Below are 15676 nucleotides of genomic sequence, written 5' to 3'. Positions count from 1 at the left end.
GTACAACTCCTAGGTCAGGCTGGCTATGAGCCAAGCACAGAAGCACTAAAAACTTAAGCATAATACATGGAATTATCTTCAGTTTATACATATGGGTGATAAAACGTGAATGAACTCCATGTTTAGACTCATTCCTCCTTAAGATTATGCATATACAAAGCTATTCTAAAATCTTTAGAAATATTCCAGCACATGACTGCTCCTGTTTGGTTTGGGTAAGGGATACATGCAAATCCAAGTCAGTGCAACCCTCACTAACTAGACTGCAAATAGCCCTAACTGTTCATTTCACCTAGAAAACAGCTCAAGGTCCATCGTCCCATGTGGACATCAGCACACAAATGAGAAAGTGATGCTGCTGCTGTTCCTCTGTCACTAGTGGATTTGGACAACAGTCCGTTCTTAGCTCCGTCATGTGACTCTTTTGCGTTCTCTCACAGCCTTCTGCCTTCCTTCCTTCCCCAGGTTTAGTATCCCAGTAACAAGAGACACTCTCCACTCTCCATCATGTTTGTCCATTCTCATCCCTTTCAAAACTGCTTCTGAAATTCTCATTTCCAAGTTACAAGGTGGCTTTCCCTCAGCTCGCCCTTCTTGGGATCTCTTCTAATGGTGAAGTGACATCCACTACAAAACAGAGATTTTGCCTTCCAGAGCAGTTGGGTAACACAGTAGCTGTCTCTTGCCAGCATATACTCAACAACCAAGAACACAGCAGTTAGCCCCCATGAGATACCATCATCATCATCTAAAGGGCTTAGAATCAAGGAATCTATAAAGGTCTATACCAGATTACCTATAAATCAGCCTTGAGTGGGGCTCTTGGTTACAAAGAAATATAAAAACGCTCTGGTTAGCCATCTACCTCTAGCGTCCAGCTGATCCTGTAAAGGCACCACTGAGATTACATTACACTACTCAGAGGCATGCAGTCAGGAAATGCAGTAGCTGCTGTTCCCTAATTGGTCAGCTCTGGTCTAGAGACGCGGAGCCACACACAAAAAGACAAACACAACTGAGAACAACCATTCCATGAAGAACAGGTTCCCCTAAGGTAGACCTTTCTAGTTAAGTGAGGAAAAACTGGGTCCAGAGAAGACAAAGGGCAATGGAAATCACTGGCTGGCTTCCAATGTGAGGGAAGTAGCCAGTACGCACTAGCTACTGAGAGCCAAATTTCTCCAGCGATAACAGATTTCTAACAGGCTGCCAGAACAAAGTACGAGCCAGCTATCTCTAGAGGCAGCTATCTCTAGAGCATACATGTGGTTCTCTAAGTGGACTGAGTTAGCCTTAATGGTAAACTTGACACAGCCGAGAATACCCTGAGTGGAGCCTTAGCTGACTGGCCTGTGGACATATCTGTGGGACTGGCACCATTACTAATCGATGAAAAAGGGTACAGCCCACCGCAGGCAGCGGCTTTCCTAGGCCAGTGGTCTTGCACTATTCAGACAGCTATCTAAGCATGGGCCAATGATCCAGCAGAGTGAACCAGCTAGCAAGCAACAGCCCCTCTGGTTCCTGCTGTACTTCCTTGGCTGTGAACAGCAGCTCTCAAGGGGCTCAATCAAGTCTAAAGAAAGGATCTTGTCCAGAAAGCACCCCTCTCTTTCTCAGCTGCCTTTGTCAGGCTCTCTTTGGCAGCATGGGTCCTTTCCTTCATGTCCCCAAGCTACCTTTGGGGGCAAGGACTTCAACTTCTGGGGAGCCTCCACGGACAGTGAATGTTAATGGGGTGTGTGTGAATGCACAAACTGCATAGATGCCTAGAACCAAGTCCATTTCCTAGTCCCCTCCATGGGAGGGCACTTCCGGGCTGTGAGTTCCCCTGCCTAGACTGAGGTCTAGACTTTTTTCCAGGTTCCTCCAGGGAAGTTCTCAGCTGACTGACGCCTTCTCATGCCCTTGCTGACCACACACTCCTTCACTACACACTAACTAACTCCTTATCCAACCGCTCATGTTGATATGATTTAGTAAGGAGCGTTTAGACCATCAATAACATCCTCCAGAAACCTCAAACATCTCAAAGTGGCTCCTCCCCAATCCTTTCTCCCCACTGCAGACCTTTCATGCTCTGGTGAAAGTAAAGCCCTCCCCTATTCCCTCACAGGCTCTCCATGGACTCAGGGATACCCCAAAAACCCAACTGTCTGAGACCAGAAAATCAAAGGCTAATTAGAAACAAAATTTAGTTCACCTTTGCAAAAGAGCCTATGTCACAAGAGAAAATTGAAAGATTTTAGCCTTTCTATTGAACAAGTAGTAATTTCTTTTATCTGCCAGAAACAATTTAAATAACAAGATAAAAAGGAAACAAAGAGAAGAATCAACTTTTATACACACACAATGGGTGTTAGTTGTGTGTGTGTGTGTGTGTGTGTGTGTGTGTGTTTACACCTGAGTCATGGACAGAAACTTACAATGGTGCTGTCGGATCTTTATGTGCGTCTGTCCATAAGCACATAAATGCCTATACCTATGGCTATCACGCATGTGTGATTGTTCTCTACCTCTAGATGGCATCAATAAATTAGCAGCAGAACCCTATCATTACTACGGGGGGAGTCCGTTCTTAGAGAAGAATCCAAATGTTCTAGGTCACATGACTTAGATGTTTGGCCAAATGAGACTGGTTTAATACTATTGGTTAAGCTGTAAAAATACAAACTAATAAATAAAACCTGCCGAGTTAGCAGCACCGAGTATGGTAGAAATCTAGTTGATTTTATTAGTCAAGTAAACTGGCGCTATATTTGATAGATATTTAAGATTATAAAAATAAACTTGATTTAAATCAGCAAGTCATTCCGACAACTTTCATTTCATGAACTATTCCTTATAAATTTGCCTAATGAAGCTTTCACAATATTTTTGGTAACTAAGTAAAATGAAATATTTAAGTGTCCACATTTTTGGTTTCTTAGTCTCCCAAGAATATTACATATATCCGGATCTGTTGATAAGTATATTCTTTTGACACATTCTTTTAAGTAACATTCTTTTTAAGTAACATTCTTTTGTTACTATGAAACTATGAATTTTTGTTACACGGCTCCAGAGTGTGAAAATGGTATATTCATAAAATTTATCGGTGTACGGAATGCTGACATATATGAACGCAGTTCCCACGTGTTTATTGTTTAGCTATCATTGTAAAATAGAAATTACTAATGGTTAAAGTTAGTATGTATACATACATACATATGTGGAAATAAGAGGATGAAATGAAGCAGCTTTGAAAGACATTCAAGGAGAAAAGTATGATTCATTAGAGAAAAGAGATTAATTCTATCCTAAGACAGAATGATTGCTTTAAATATATATTGTGGAAGGCGGGAAGGGAATGGATCATACTGAGACCCTGAAAAGGATGTGCAAAATCACACACTAGTTTTGGGGAAACGATTTCATCTTTATTTGATGGGACTTATTTATAAATGTATTTTAAGATAGGCTACGGCAACAGTACACAGATGTAAAATCTGTGCTTATGCCTCACTGCTTCTTTCTACAAAGAAAAAAGCTTTATTGCTGTGCTCAAAATAAAAAAAAATTGATAGAAATGGATTTGTTTCATCTTTTAAGCAATCACTTATAAAAATCACATATTTTACATCTTATAAGATTAATTACATTTCTTTATTTATCCTGGACTGTGTAAGGAATGGATACTTTTCAATACTAAGAGCCAAGGGGAGAGGTCCCTCTCACTTGTGGTACCTTATATTTATCCCTCCACCTCTCTGCCTGTCTTCTGATCCTCCACTTCTCTATCCCTTTTCCTCTCTAGACCCTTCTCTTCCAGGCTGCCAAATAAATACCTACCAAACCCTCTGGCTTTCCTTACATGTCTACTAAAGTCTCCCCACTGAAGAGTCCGCTGAAGGGCTGAATGCACAAAAGGCCCCGTGTGTCCCTTTTTCTGTGCCAATATGCAGAAGAGGGCTCCTGCCTTCCCAACCCTGCCTTTCCTACTAGTGCCATGAGACACAGATCCCCTGCCCGTCCACTGCTTACAGCACTATTAGAGTGCAAATTATAAACACCTAAGGCATACTTAATTTGCAGCAACTTGGACTAAAGTTTTATTGACTAATTCCTTACCACACATTTGAAGGGCAGGGATAGGCTACTCGAATTATGTCATTTGTCAAACTATGATAGCATACATATGAGATATTTGAAAGGTAATTTCTCTTCCCCCATCTCCAAAACAACTGCCTGAAATACCTCACCTAGGCTGTCGACGCAATCCTCCTTCCAGGATGACTAATATATTAAAAGTTTCAAGATATTATAATATGTTTTTCCCATGACATGTGGTTTTTAAAGTGTGCTTCACATTAGAAAATGTTTCAGAATATTAAAACAGAGATATTTCATTTAAAATCATGTATTAGTTTATTTCTAAGGAGGAACTTTTAAAATGTACATATATATAATGCAAACTTGGTGTTTCTGAATGGAGAGCATCCTGAAAGCCAGTGAGGAGACATCCAACAGCGTCCTGAACTAAAGCTTGGTGGAAAATTGAACTCTGATTCACACAAGTTCCCTGTGAACTGTGGCCACCTCTGTACATTAGTTAAGACCATACAAAGCTACATCCCGAGGCATTCTGTATTCATGGTACTTGGAAAACAGAGTGGGAAGGGAGGTTACCCATTTAGTGTAAATACAGGTTAAAAAAAAGAAAACTCCACTTGGCTGGCCATGGTGTCGACAATCTGCATTTTCAGCACTTGGAAGGCAAAGGAAGGAGAATCACAGGTGTGAAAGAACCTGGATACAATGGTGAGATTGTCTAAGCAAAGAAGACATAAACATAGGTGCGTACGCATTTCTATCTGTATATCCTACTGAACACAAACAGAAAAGCCTCAGCACATGGTAGTCGTATGTTCTACAGCCGTGTCTCCCAGAGCCGTGGTAGTGCTGTCCGCCTGGGACCTGTGTTCTGTAGCTGTGTCTCCCAGAGCCCTGGCAGGAGCTTCTTTCAGAGCGCAGCACACTCATAGCAGTCCTTTATCATTACAGAATCCTTATGTTCGCAAACTTGGTGATGACCCTCAACGTTCTGCTTTCTCATGACCACCTCACACTTTTTCAATGTTAACAAGATAACATCAGCAATTTTTGTTGAAATGTCCGTGGGAGTTTATTTGAACATTTGTTTATTTGAACATTGGTCCCCAAACAGGGGGTAATGTCATCCCCAAACGAGATGGGACACAGCCTGGACAAATTCTGGCTGTCACAGTGGGTGTTACTGGCCTCTGGTAGGCCAGGGAAAAGAGGCTGCTATATGTTTTAAGAGGTCAAGTCCATCACCATGACCAAGAGCTATCCAGCAGCAAATGTCACTCGAGCTAGATATGAGAAACATAGTGTTGTAAGCATATCCACCCGGATATGGAGGATATGGAGAGGCGTCCTGAGGCATTCCTGGGCCATGCACACTTGCATTGCTTTCTGTAATGTGGAAGGCCAACAGAGGCATTAATAATTAAATTCTTAGATAGACTTTTCCATCCTTCTTTATGTTACATTTTTAGGAAGGAAATGGTTAAGACAGAAAACAAACCAGCTCTTTTTGAAATCAGACAGAGATTTCAACAAATCAGACAGAGCTTCCTAACAAGCTCACACCAATTTTACATTTTCACCGGCAGGATCTGAGAGTGCTCTTCTGGAAGTCCCTTCCTAAAAACCAAGAGTTAACTTCTGGAGTATCTCTTGAGCAAGTGATGAACTCTGCTCACTTCGCTATGTCTGATAACCTCTTAATAATAATAAAACACTGAGTAGCGGCCTTCTTGCTGATTACATTGAGAACGCTCTAGCTGTCTTCATCCACGTTAAGGATGTTTGGGAAGGGCACTCTGTAATGGGCCATGTTGCCAACAAATACTGTGTGAACTAGGAGTACTAGGAGTACTAGGGGTCATTCTTCATTTTAGCTATTGATAATGGTACCAGCACTGCCTTTTAGGAAACGCTTACACATATAATCTGGAGATCAAAGACAGGACTGTCTGATCCTCAGCTTGTGCTTGTTTGTTACCCCTAAGCACTAAATGTTTGTCCACAGGAAGCTACCTCTACCTCTTCCTATATAGAGTTGTTTTGACCCTAATGTGGCTTCTTAGAACACTATCAGTGTATATTGCTTACTTGGAAAGATGTGGATCCAAAGGATTCATGTGGGTTGAGATTGTATTGGAGTGTGTCTTCCCCTGGGATAACCAACTGCCTTTGATCTAGGAAGTAGCATGGATGGCATGCCAGAGGGGCTGGGGTTGCCATGTGGCTAGTTGAACATAAGCTACACACCTCAAGCAGGAAGCAGGTAAAGACACACTTCAAAGGAAAGATAATAGTCCTGGATGCAGGGCAGAAACTCATCCCTGAGGATGATGAAGACAAGAGATTGTGACATTCTACTTCCAAAGACTTCAGGAAGTTTCTGCCGGGGTTGTAAGCATAGTTTTCAATAAACATCAGGGCAGCATGATGTTCCGGAGTTTTGGGACATCCCTGAATCTCTAGGTCCTGATCCGAGAACCATTTTCAGTAGGCGTGGTAATCCCACACTGTGACTCTTGTCTCAGCACACTGTGTTCAGGTTTCAATACCTGCTTACTACCTCTAAATAAAAGGAAAAATGTCCCTACACACAAGCCTTTGTACCACTTGTTCTCAGTAAAACAGAGAACTTTTCTTTTTAAAATACACATTTAAAAGAGTAAGATAAAGATTTTAAAAGGTGATTCAGGCAAGGCATTCCACGGACGTAGCCAAAAAAGTTCTGCACTGTTTGAAATAACTGACTTATCCTTCCAAGGTGGAAATGTGCCCAAGAGAAAGAAAGGTTCTCTGGCCAGCAAAGCTCAGGACTCATGCCAAGTTGGAAGGACCAACTTTGCCAAACTGCTTTAATTGGAATTCCAGGTATAGCACCTTCAGAATGGAAATTCCAACCCATCTCATAGTGAAAAAGAAACATTTCCCCTTTCTCTAAATTTATAGGCCCATTTATTTCCTGTGTACCCTTTCAAAATGCTCCACCAGATCCTTGCGGAATCTGTGGGAGCTCTACAAACTCAAGTGTCTTCCATGAATAACAAACAGCTTTGGTTCAGCTCTGCCTTTTCTCCTGCCTGCTACATTCCATTGCTCTGTACAAAGAGGAAAGTTCTCAACATTAATTGATCCCCAATCAGCCTTTGATCCCCAAAGCATATGTTATCATTGACCAAGACACAAACCCCTTCGTAGATGTTTCATTACCATTGATTCTTCAAAGCCTGCATCAACATCCCGGCAACAGAATCAGAGAAGAGTAATTGGCAAGATCAAAGTGCAAACTGAAGGGGGACAGAAAATGAGAAGGCTCTAACCCTCTTATTTTCATTTACATCTTAATGTGAAGGCAAAGGCTGACAGGAACTAGAAGTGTGCCTGACAGCCAGAACGACCAGAGTTCAGGCCTCTCCTTATTGCCATCTCAAGCAAGGAGGCACTGAAGCAAGGAGGCACTGTCGAACACAAAAGCCAGAACTACCTGGTTAACACTGGCAAACGCTGTACTTGGCAAGCATGCTCCGAATTTCAAAACAATCACAAATGAACTCCCAAAAATCTAAGAAATCCATCAGCTTAATTATTTAGGTTTACTATTTCCCAGTAAATAATTCAAGAGTGGTTATAAAAAAAGAATACTTAATCATAATAATTTAGGTTAAGGATCTCTTCTTCGAAATACGGAGACCAAAGTATTCCCAAATATTGTCGGATTTTTAGTATTCACATACACATAGAGGGGGTGCCTGGGAGATAGGACTCAAGGATAAGCATCAAATTCCTTGATGTTTCTTTCATACGCATCTTACAGACATAGACAAAAGGTAGATTTGTACAATCTATGAAAGGGAGGTTTCCAGGTCTCTGTGCTTTCACATGAAGTCAGGTGCAGCGGGGATGAAAATACAACCCAAACCTCCATCACATACTTTACATGAGGGGCCTGTAAGGCAGGCAAATTGCGTTTCAGGAATTCTGTTAAAACATATGTGGTTTGTAATACATAACAATATCCATTAACACCATGAGGTGAGAGGAGCAACACCCATGGTGTCGGGCGATGCCCGTGCCCATACAATCGGCACTGGTAACACTGAAGCCTGAGAATCGTGAGTTCAAGGACAGTCTAATCTACACAGTGAGAACTCGCCACACACACACAAAGCGGGGTTCAACTCAATTCCAGCAGCTCACAATGTGTTTAAGCAAAGAAGACATCTATGAAACCGACAACATCTTTCTCCATTTTCCTACTGGGATTACTGAACCAAATTCAAGAATTATCTATGTTTATTAGAAGCGGGCGAAAGCAGACAGCTGCTGATTCCGCATTGGCAATGTCCACATTTTAGGCTGATCCTGCATCTTACTGTCACTACATTAATATCAATTTAATGAGCACCTGCACCCGTCTATTTGAACAACAACTACTGGAAAACTGCAATAATGCCGACTTATAAACCCATGTGAGTCCAAACAGCCTTCAGAGTGAGGCAGCGAGACTCAGCAGCTCTGGGCCCCTGCGGAAAACCTGGTTTGCGTGTGCAGTATTTATGCTCCTTTGATAATCTAAATTTAATGAGCGTCAAAACCTCAAAAACAATTGATTATTACCTAGCAATCTTGATACGAAATCTCACAAAACATTAGCTGGGAGGCTTTCAGTTTTAAGATCAAGCCAAATGCCTTCATCCTTATGATTTTTATTTCCCTGTTTTTCCCCGTAAACTCACGAACTCCAGGAAGAAGAGCTATCATCAAACCCACTTACTGCTTATAGTTCACAGGGCCACCCCAACAGCCATCAACTCAGCCACCAGCCTGCAGTCCTAATCTATGTCACTTGAGGCAACTCACACACCAATTAGGTAGGAGCATGAGTATCTTCAGAGGAGGAGACGTAAATTCCTCCCTGAGGGCATAGGAAGCCGACTCCACAAGGATGCACAACACCACAACTGCCACACATTCATTGCAGGAACATAGCGACGGAAGTTTATACACTGAGTCTTTATGTCTGTGAGGAGCACACAGCCTGGAACCCGGCGAAAAGCAAGAGGCTATGTTTGAGGAGGTCCTCTGTAAGCCAGCGGCCATGTGTAGAAGGAAAAAACCCAGGATACACACTTAGGATGCTCTGGGTAAGTTGGCTGTAGGCTCCCTCACCCGTGCCCATCGCTGCAGCAACATCTGCCCTGCAGGCAGCTTGCTCTAAGAAACGGGAAGGCAAGACACATCACAGTGCTCGGCACTGTGTCGCTAGGCAGAAGTGTTGGGCTATTTTTGTGTCCTCCTTTCACACAGTGACTCAGAAGCCATGAGCATGTGCGTTAGCAGATCCCGGGGCACTTTTCAAAGCTGGAGGCGACAGTGCCACAGACTTGGCCAAGTTCCAACTCAGATAATTATATTCTGTTTCCTGAATTTGCCCAGATGTTTCGGCTAGTTGCAGCCTTGTTCACTTTTTTTTAATACCTTTTCCGAGAAAAAAAGTGAGGCGATTCCTTGTGAACACCCTCTGCCCCATCTTGCTGATGCAGAAGAAAATGTGACATGTGACTAAAGTAATGGCAGCTTTGGTCATGAACAAGATGATGGAATGCGTGTGAACCTGCACTTGGGGCCGGCTTCAGAAGACAAGAAAAAGACATCAGAGAGAGTAAAGGCCCTGCAGATGAAATGAGGCAGCTGTGTCATGATACCCTTGTGGGCTAATGACCACACGGGCACTCTCTATAGCTACAGCGGACCGTCTAATGATCTACTCTAATTCAGGCAACCGAGGAAATGCTGAGCTCTCCCTGCAAGCGTGTGCATTTGAATACTAACCATTCTTTCATGATTTGGACAGGGGCCATCAGCAGAGACCCAGGAAATGTAGCAACTTGCCAATTTCTTTGCATGCCAGGCATTCTAAAAATAAAGCAGGCTGCCATTGCTCAGATGGCCAACCAATGTGAAGTCTGACAATATCAATTCTGGGAAAGGGTACAGGGGAAATAAAGCTTCCATGCGCCATCGGTGGGATGCAAACTGGCTCAGACACTTCTCAGCAATTTGGAAGCACCCGATGAATCTAACACCGTGTCTGTGTCTCCCACATTCCATCAACTTGGCTTCTCAGATGTATACATACATGTTTCCCATGGCAACACATGCATGCTACACCATAACAATATTTTTAATAGACACAAACAGAGGAGGAGGCACCAAATGTTCAGAAATAAGTACGGGCTGGGATAGAGTCTTCTGACTGAACACCACGGAGTGATCTTAAAAATGTTAGTGAAGTGGGGAAAAGCAAACGTGACTAAAGTTAGCACTCTGCAGCCACAAGCTAAATGTGCAGATTTAGCCAACTAGGAATAGAAATAACCAGGAAGGCAGAGTCCTCACTGAACACAGACCTTCGCCCCTCCCCATCCTGCTCGCTGTCACAAGGCCTTTAAATTGTACTCCTTATTGTAAATAGTCAAGGGATGTCTCAAAGATGCAAAGAGGTTGTAAAAACTATACCCCACCCCCCTTGAGGGCATCCATGGACTCTGGGTTCTGTGGACCAACTGCCAATGGACATCATGGGACAGAAACACAAAAAAATGTACACGGATTCATTCATTCATTCATTCATTAGAATATACCATTCATTAGAATATATGGAAGGCAAAACTAACAGCTTTGGTAAAACTAACATCATAAATACATAGTTCACACATATGTGTAGTCACACACACATGTATTCACACACACAGAAACATGCATATATATATGTACAAACATGCATATACATACATACAGACAGGCATACCCACATCCATGTACACACACACACACACACACACACACACACACACACACACACGGGTTATTTGTGTGTTTTACTGCCCAGCAGAGTAGGTTTCTTAGTTTAAAAAAAAACAGGCCTAGAACAGGTGACAGTAAAAATGCTAACCCTGCTCTTCCAGAGTGCATCAAATGACTGAAGGGAGTGGCCACCTGACCCATCCTGATGACCCTGTCCAGGTTTTCTATCAGGCCGAGGACACAAAGATCCAGTACAACTGGAGAAGTTCCAAGTCCCCTATAAACAGCAACCCACCCAGGGCAGTAGGCAGGTGCACAGCCAGCTCCTCTGCCAGGGTAACACCTGGGTTTGCCTGCCTCAGTTTACCCACTACGCCTCCCCAGACTCACATTCGATTCCTATAAAGGCTCTTTCTTCCCCATTGTACATTCTTAAAGTACTAACTTATACAGGTGAGGGATAGGCAGACCTGCTGCTCACAGATGGCTAAAGAAGGCATTTTATATTTGGTAGGGCCGACGTCTATCGGGTCCATACTGTTTGGGGCAGTGTGACAAATGCCTGGGAACAGGGACAGAAGCACACTTGAATGGGGAATGGAATGTGCCAACCTGCCGTATTTAATTCTGTGCTAATGTTGACGACAGAAGTCCCAATGTCTCTTACTCCTGGCTGCATTTTCAAAGACACCAAGATATCTACATTTTCACACAAGCTGTGCACTGTGGGGCTTCCGGGGATCTGGAGACCCCGTCTAGAGTCTGTCCTGTCTACTGGCAGGACAGCTTCTCTCTGGGTTTCGTCCCTTCTTTTGGTCTGCAGTGTCAATGTGTCCCAGTGATGAACCCCGGTACTTAAAAGGAAAGCATACTTACTGCACGGATGTCCTAACACCTTAACTTCATCAATAGCAAGGTAGCCTTGATGTCCAGAAGTTACCACTTCAAAAATCACCTGGAAAAGCAAGAGAGATTAATGTCATTCTCTCCCTTTTGTCAGATTTTGACCAAGTGCCTCTTATATTATAAGGAATAAAGGTGCAGTTACCCATCCTTTTATTTTCCCAGCATCTGTAAAGGAGTGGGTGGATGACACCTGAGTACCAGTGCTGCAGGCTTTAGACCCCAGATAAAAGCTAAGGCCCAACCTGGTCTAGTCTGAGGAGGCCAAAGGGCAGAGGCAAGGTTCGTCACCTGTAGAGTGATTGATGAGAAGCCATGACTGAGGACAGACACGGGGAAGACAGAGTCTCACAGCCATTTTTAAGGGTGGGGCAAAGTACCAAGGTCTTCAAAAGCAGAGAACTTAAACGATGCTAAGTAAATAACAGTAATGAATGATAAAATTTTCCCACATGTGAACCCTACTCCCCCACATGCTGTGAGATCTTTACTGAGGGGCAAGATTAAGATTTATGTTTCTCAAGATTACGGTTTTGAAAGTGACTGTATGATTAGAATGAGAGATTTGAGATCCTATGGTTTTTCTTTTCTTTTTTTCTTTTTAACATTTAGGAGGAAAAGGAATAAAGGAAGGAATGAGAAGGAAAAGGTGGAATAAGGGGAGAAGTGAGAGGAGAAATGAAAGAGTAAGAGGAGAAAAAGGGAAGTTGTTGGAGAGCTCTTCTATTTGAAACTTCATGAAAATTTAGGGAACCATGGCAAAATATGCTGAAGGACAAAAATTATGAAGGAGGAGCAAAGGAAGGAAGGGAAGAGGATGGAAGAAGGAAGGGAGGAAGGGAGGAAGAAAGGAAGAAAGGAAGGAAGGAAGGAAAGGAAGGAAGGGAGGGAGGGAGGGAGGGAGGGAGGGAGGGAGGGAGGGAGGGAGGGAGGAAGGGAGGAAGCGAGGGAGGGAGGAGGAAAGAGAGAAAGCGAGGAGTTAGTTATACTTAAGAAACTGCAGGATGATTATGATGGCTGATTTTGATGCCAATTTGGCAGGATTGATGACTAAAGCACACCTTTCCACTTGCAGGGTTTTGTGGGGGTTGTGAGTATACTTGTTCAGGGTTATTTATTGAGAGGGATAATTAATAGGGACATTTGATATGAATATGGTCACACCATCTCATAGGATGGGTGTTCAGATGGAGAGAAAGGGCAGGAAGCCTGGAAAGCAGATGACACCCTTTTCTCAGCTCCTTGGCCACCACAATGGCACTGTGCTGTTCTGGCTATCCTCACTGCAGTGGACTGACAGCTGAAGCCAGGAGCCATGGTGGCCTCTCTTCTATGTCTATGCTATGTCTTCTATGTCTACATCAAGTGGGTTTTCGTTGTTGTTGTTTGTTTGTTTGTTTTCAGTACCTAACATCACCAGACATGCATATGCCAGGGTAGTGCTCATGAGGAGTTAGTGTAAGTACCTGGAAGAGGAGAGTGAGCAAACACTGTGAAGAGGGCAATACGTGCGCCAAGGTTGGCATAGTCAGGACTGGGTCCTCCCAGGCACAGTATGGCCAGTTACAGAAGATTGCCTAGAGCACAGAAAAATAACTTCCCATTCATATGGGCAAGAGACCAACTGACATTCAGAGGAAAGATTTGTAAATTCAAAGGACAATGATAGAAACAGCTTCCACAGTAGTATACAAAGTTTTAAGTCACTGCCTAGTTGTGCAAACTGAGAATGAAGAACCTGGTGATAGGAGCCTTGTATCCAAGAATGAAGAAGCTGGTGATATGAGCCTTGTATCACATATGGTGATACAACATAGGATGAATGGTACATGTGAGAGAGACTAATCCTTAGAGAAAAGAAAGCTAAAAGAGATGGAACAGGCAAAGCCATCAGGGTGCTTACCCTAAGGAATTATCTGAAGGTATCAATTGTCCTCACTTTTATTGTAGAAAAATGCAAACTTTCATTCATGTAAAAATCTTGCACATATGTATGGAAGCCCTATTCATAATAACCAAGGACTACAGACAACTGAGAAGTCCTTTAATTAATGAATGATCACATAGACTGGCCCAGCATACCACAGCAATCAGAAAGACTAACTGCTGTCATCATCAATAGCATGGATGAATCTTCAGGAAATTGTGCTGGATTAAAAAAAAGAAAAGACAGTCCTAAAAGACTATATCCCATCTGATTCCACCAATGGAATCTTCTGCATTGTCCAACTTTAGGAACAGAAGCCAGAATAACAGTTGCCAGGGTAAGCAACAGGGGAAGGAGTGGCAGAGGGAAGGGGAGGTGATCTTTCAAAGGGCTAACCTAAGCCATCTCTGTCACAGTCTCTGCTATCAGCATCTTCTTAATTGTATATAATTAAATGTGCCTGAACATAGGTGTATGCTTGGGGACACTTGTGCTAACAAGAGTATCTCTATTACTTTTTTATGAATTACAGTTTATTCACTTTGTATCCCCCCATAAGCCCCTCCCTCCTCCCCTCCCGATCCCCCCCTCCCTCCCACTTCTTTGTGCATGCCCCTCCCCAAGTCCACTGATAGGGGAGGTCCTCCTCTCCTTCCTTCTGATCTTAGTCTATCAGATCACATCAGGAATGGCTGCATTGTCATCTTCTGTGGCCTGGTAAGGCTGCTCTCCCCTCAGGGGGAGGTGATCAAAGAACAGGCCTATCAGTTCATGTCAGAGACAGTCCCTGTTCCTATTACAATGGAACCCACTTGGATACTGAACTCCCATGGGCTACATCTGTGCAGGGGTCTTACGTTATCTCCATGCATAGTCCTTGGTTGGAATAGCAGTCTCAGGAAAGACCCCTGTGCTCAGGTTTTTTGGTTCTGTTGCTCTCCTTGTGGGGTTCCTGTCCTCGCCAGATCTTATAGTTCTTTTAGTTTAAGGGGTAATGATATAACTATTTACTAAATATATGTTACCTGTTCTATCCATATACCACTCTATATATCAGTTTATATAAAACATGATTCATCATATAATTGCATGAATTTTTAAATTAGAAAGTACTAATAATAAGGGGAAAAAATCTTCAAGGGTTTCATATTTCAGCAGAATGAGTAGTCTGAATATAATAATTTGAATCATGCAATAAGCCACAGTTGTCTTAAACTCCATCTGTTTTCAAATGCTGTGCTCTCACCCTTGCACACTGAGCAAAATCTTGGCTCCAAGGACTGCTTTGTTTGTGTTTATGCAAAACTAGAGACAGCAACCCACAGAACCCCAGATGGAAACTCTAAGAGCAGGGGTCCAAACTGCAGAGATGAAACCCCAGAAACTTAGACTTACAGCTCTACACCAGAAAGCCCTGATAATAAACCATAACACACACTGGGGAGAGAGAGACCCCACAGAAGAGCAAAGCTGAAATAAAACTCTGTCCTGTTCAGAAGTTTAATATGTTGTTTTCCACTGATGATACAATGAGGAGGAAAGGCTGCCTGGATATTCCTGCAGTGGGACTAGGATAATTCATTTCTTTATGACTAAGGTCTGTAAGAGGACAAGTGAGAGACAAAAAGATGCATTTCAAGAGCAGGCATAAGAAAATCATCTTGAGGCCCCGAAAACGGAAGCCTGGCTAACAGTAATGACACAGCAGGTTCTGGAAAGACCTGTCAGGTAGCTCCATGATCACATCCTCTAGCCAGGCAAGCAGGAAGTCTACCATACATCCTCACCTCTCCCTCAGCTCCTCCAAAACCATGCCCTCCCCAGCCCTATCCCCAGCTCTCTGGACTCTGCTTGTCCTCTCTCCCCAATCCAACGGGACTACGTAAAACCTGAAAGAACACCATGCTATCCTCCCTCTTGTGTACTCGCTCAGTTCCCAATGCCTAACACCAC

At 43.1% G+C, this 15676-nt stretch overlaps 1 protein-coding gene across 8 annotated transcripts in view; it reads right to left on the bottom strand.

Annotated features, from left to right (window-relative positions):
- Positions 1-15676, bottom strand: part of Ptprm (protein tyrosine phosphatase receptor type M) — a 674808-nt gene that overhangs the window by 392717 nt on the left and 266415 nt on the right. For all 8 annotated transcript variants that reach the window (XM_060368219.1, XM_060368222.1, XM_060368224.1 and 5 more), the window contains exon 4: positions 11770-11848. In XM_060368219.1, the coding sequence (XP_060224202.1) occupies positions 11770-11848 (79 nt within the window). The remainder of the gene's footprint in view (positions 1-11769; positions 11849-15676) is intronic.

Source organism: Meriones unguiculatus, chromosome 15, assembly GCF_030254825.1.
Source record: "Meriones unguiculatus strain TT.TT164.6M chromosome 15, Bangor_MerUng_6.1, whole genome shotgun sequence".
Taxonomy (NCBI): Eukaryota; Metazoa; Chordata; class Mammalia; order Rodentia; family Muridae; genus Meriones; species Meriones unguiculatus.
Note: the sequence above shows the minus strand (reverse complement) of the source record. Positions and strands in the feature narration are given on the sequence as shown.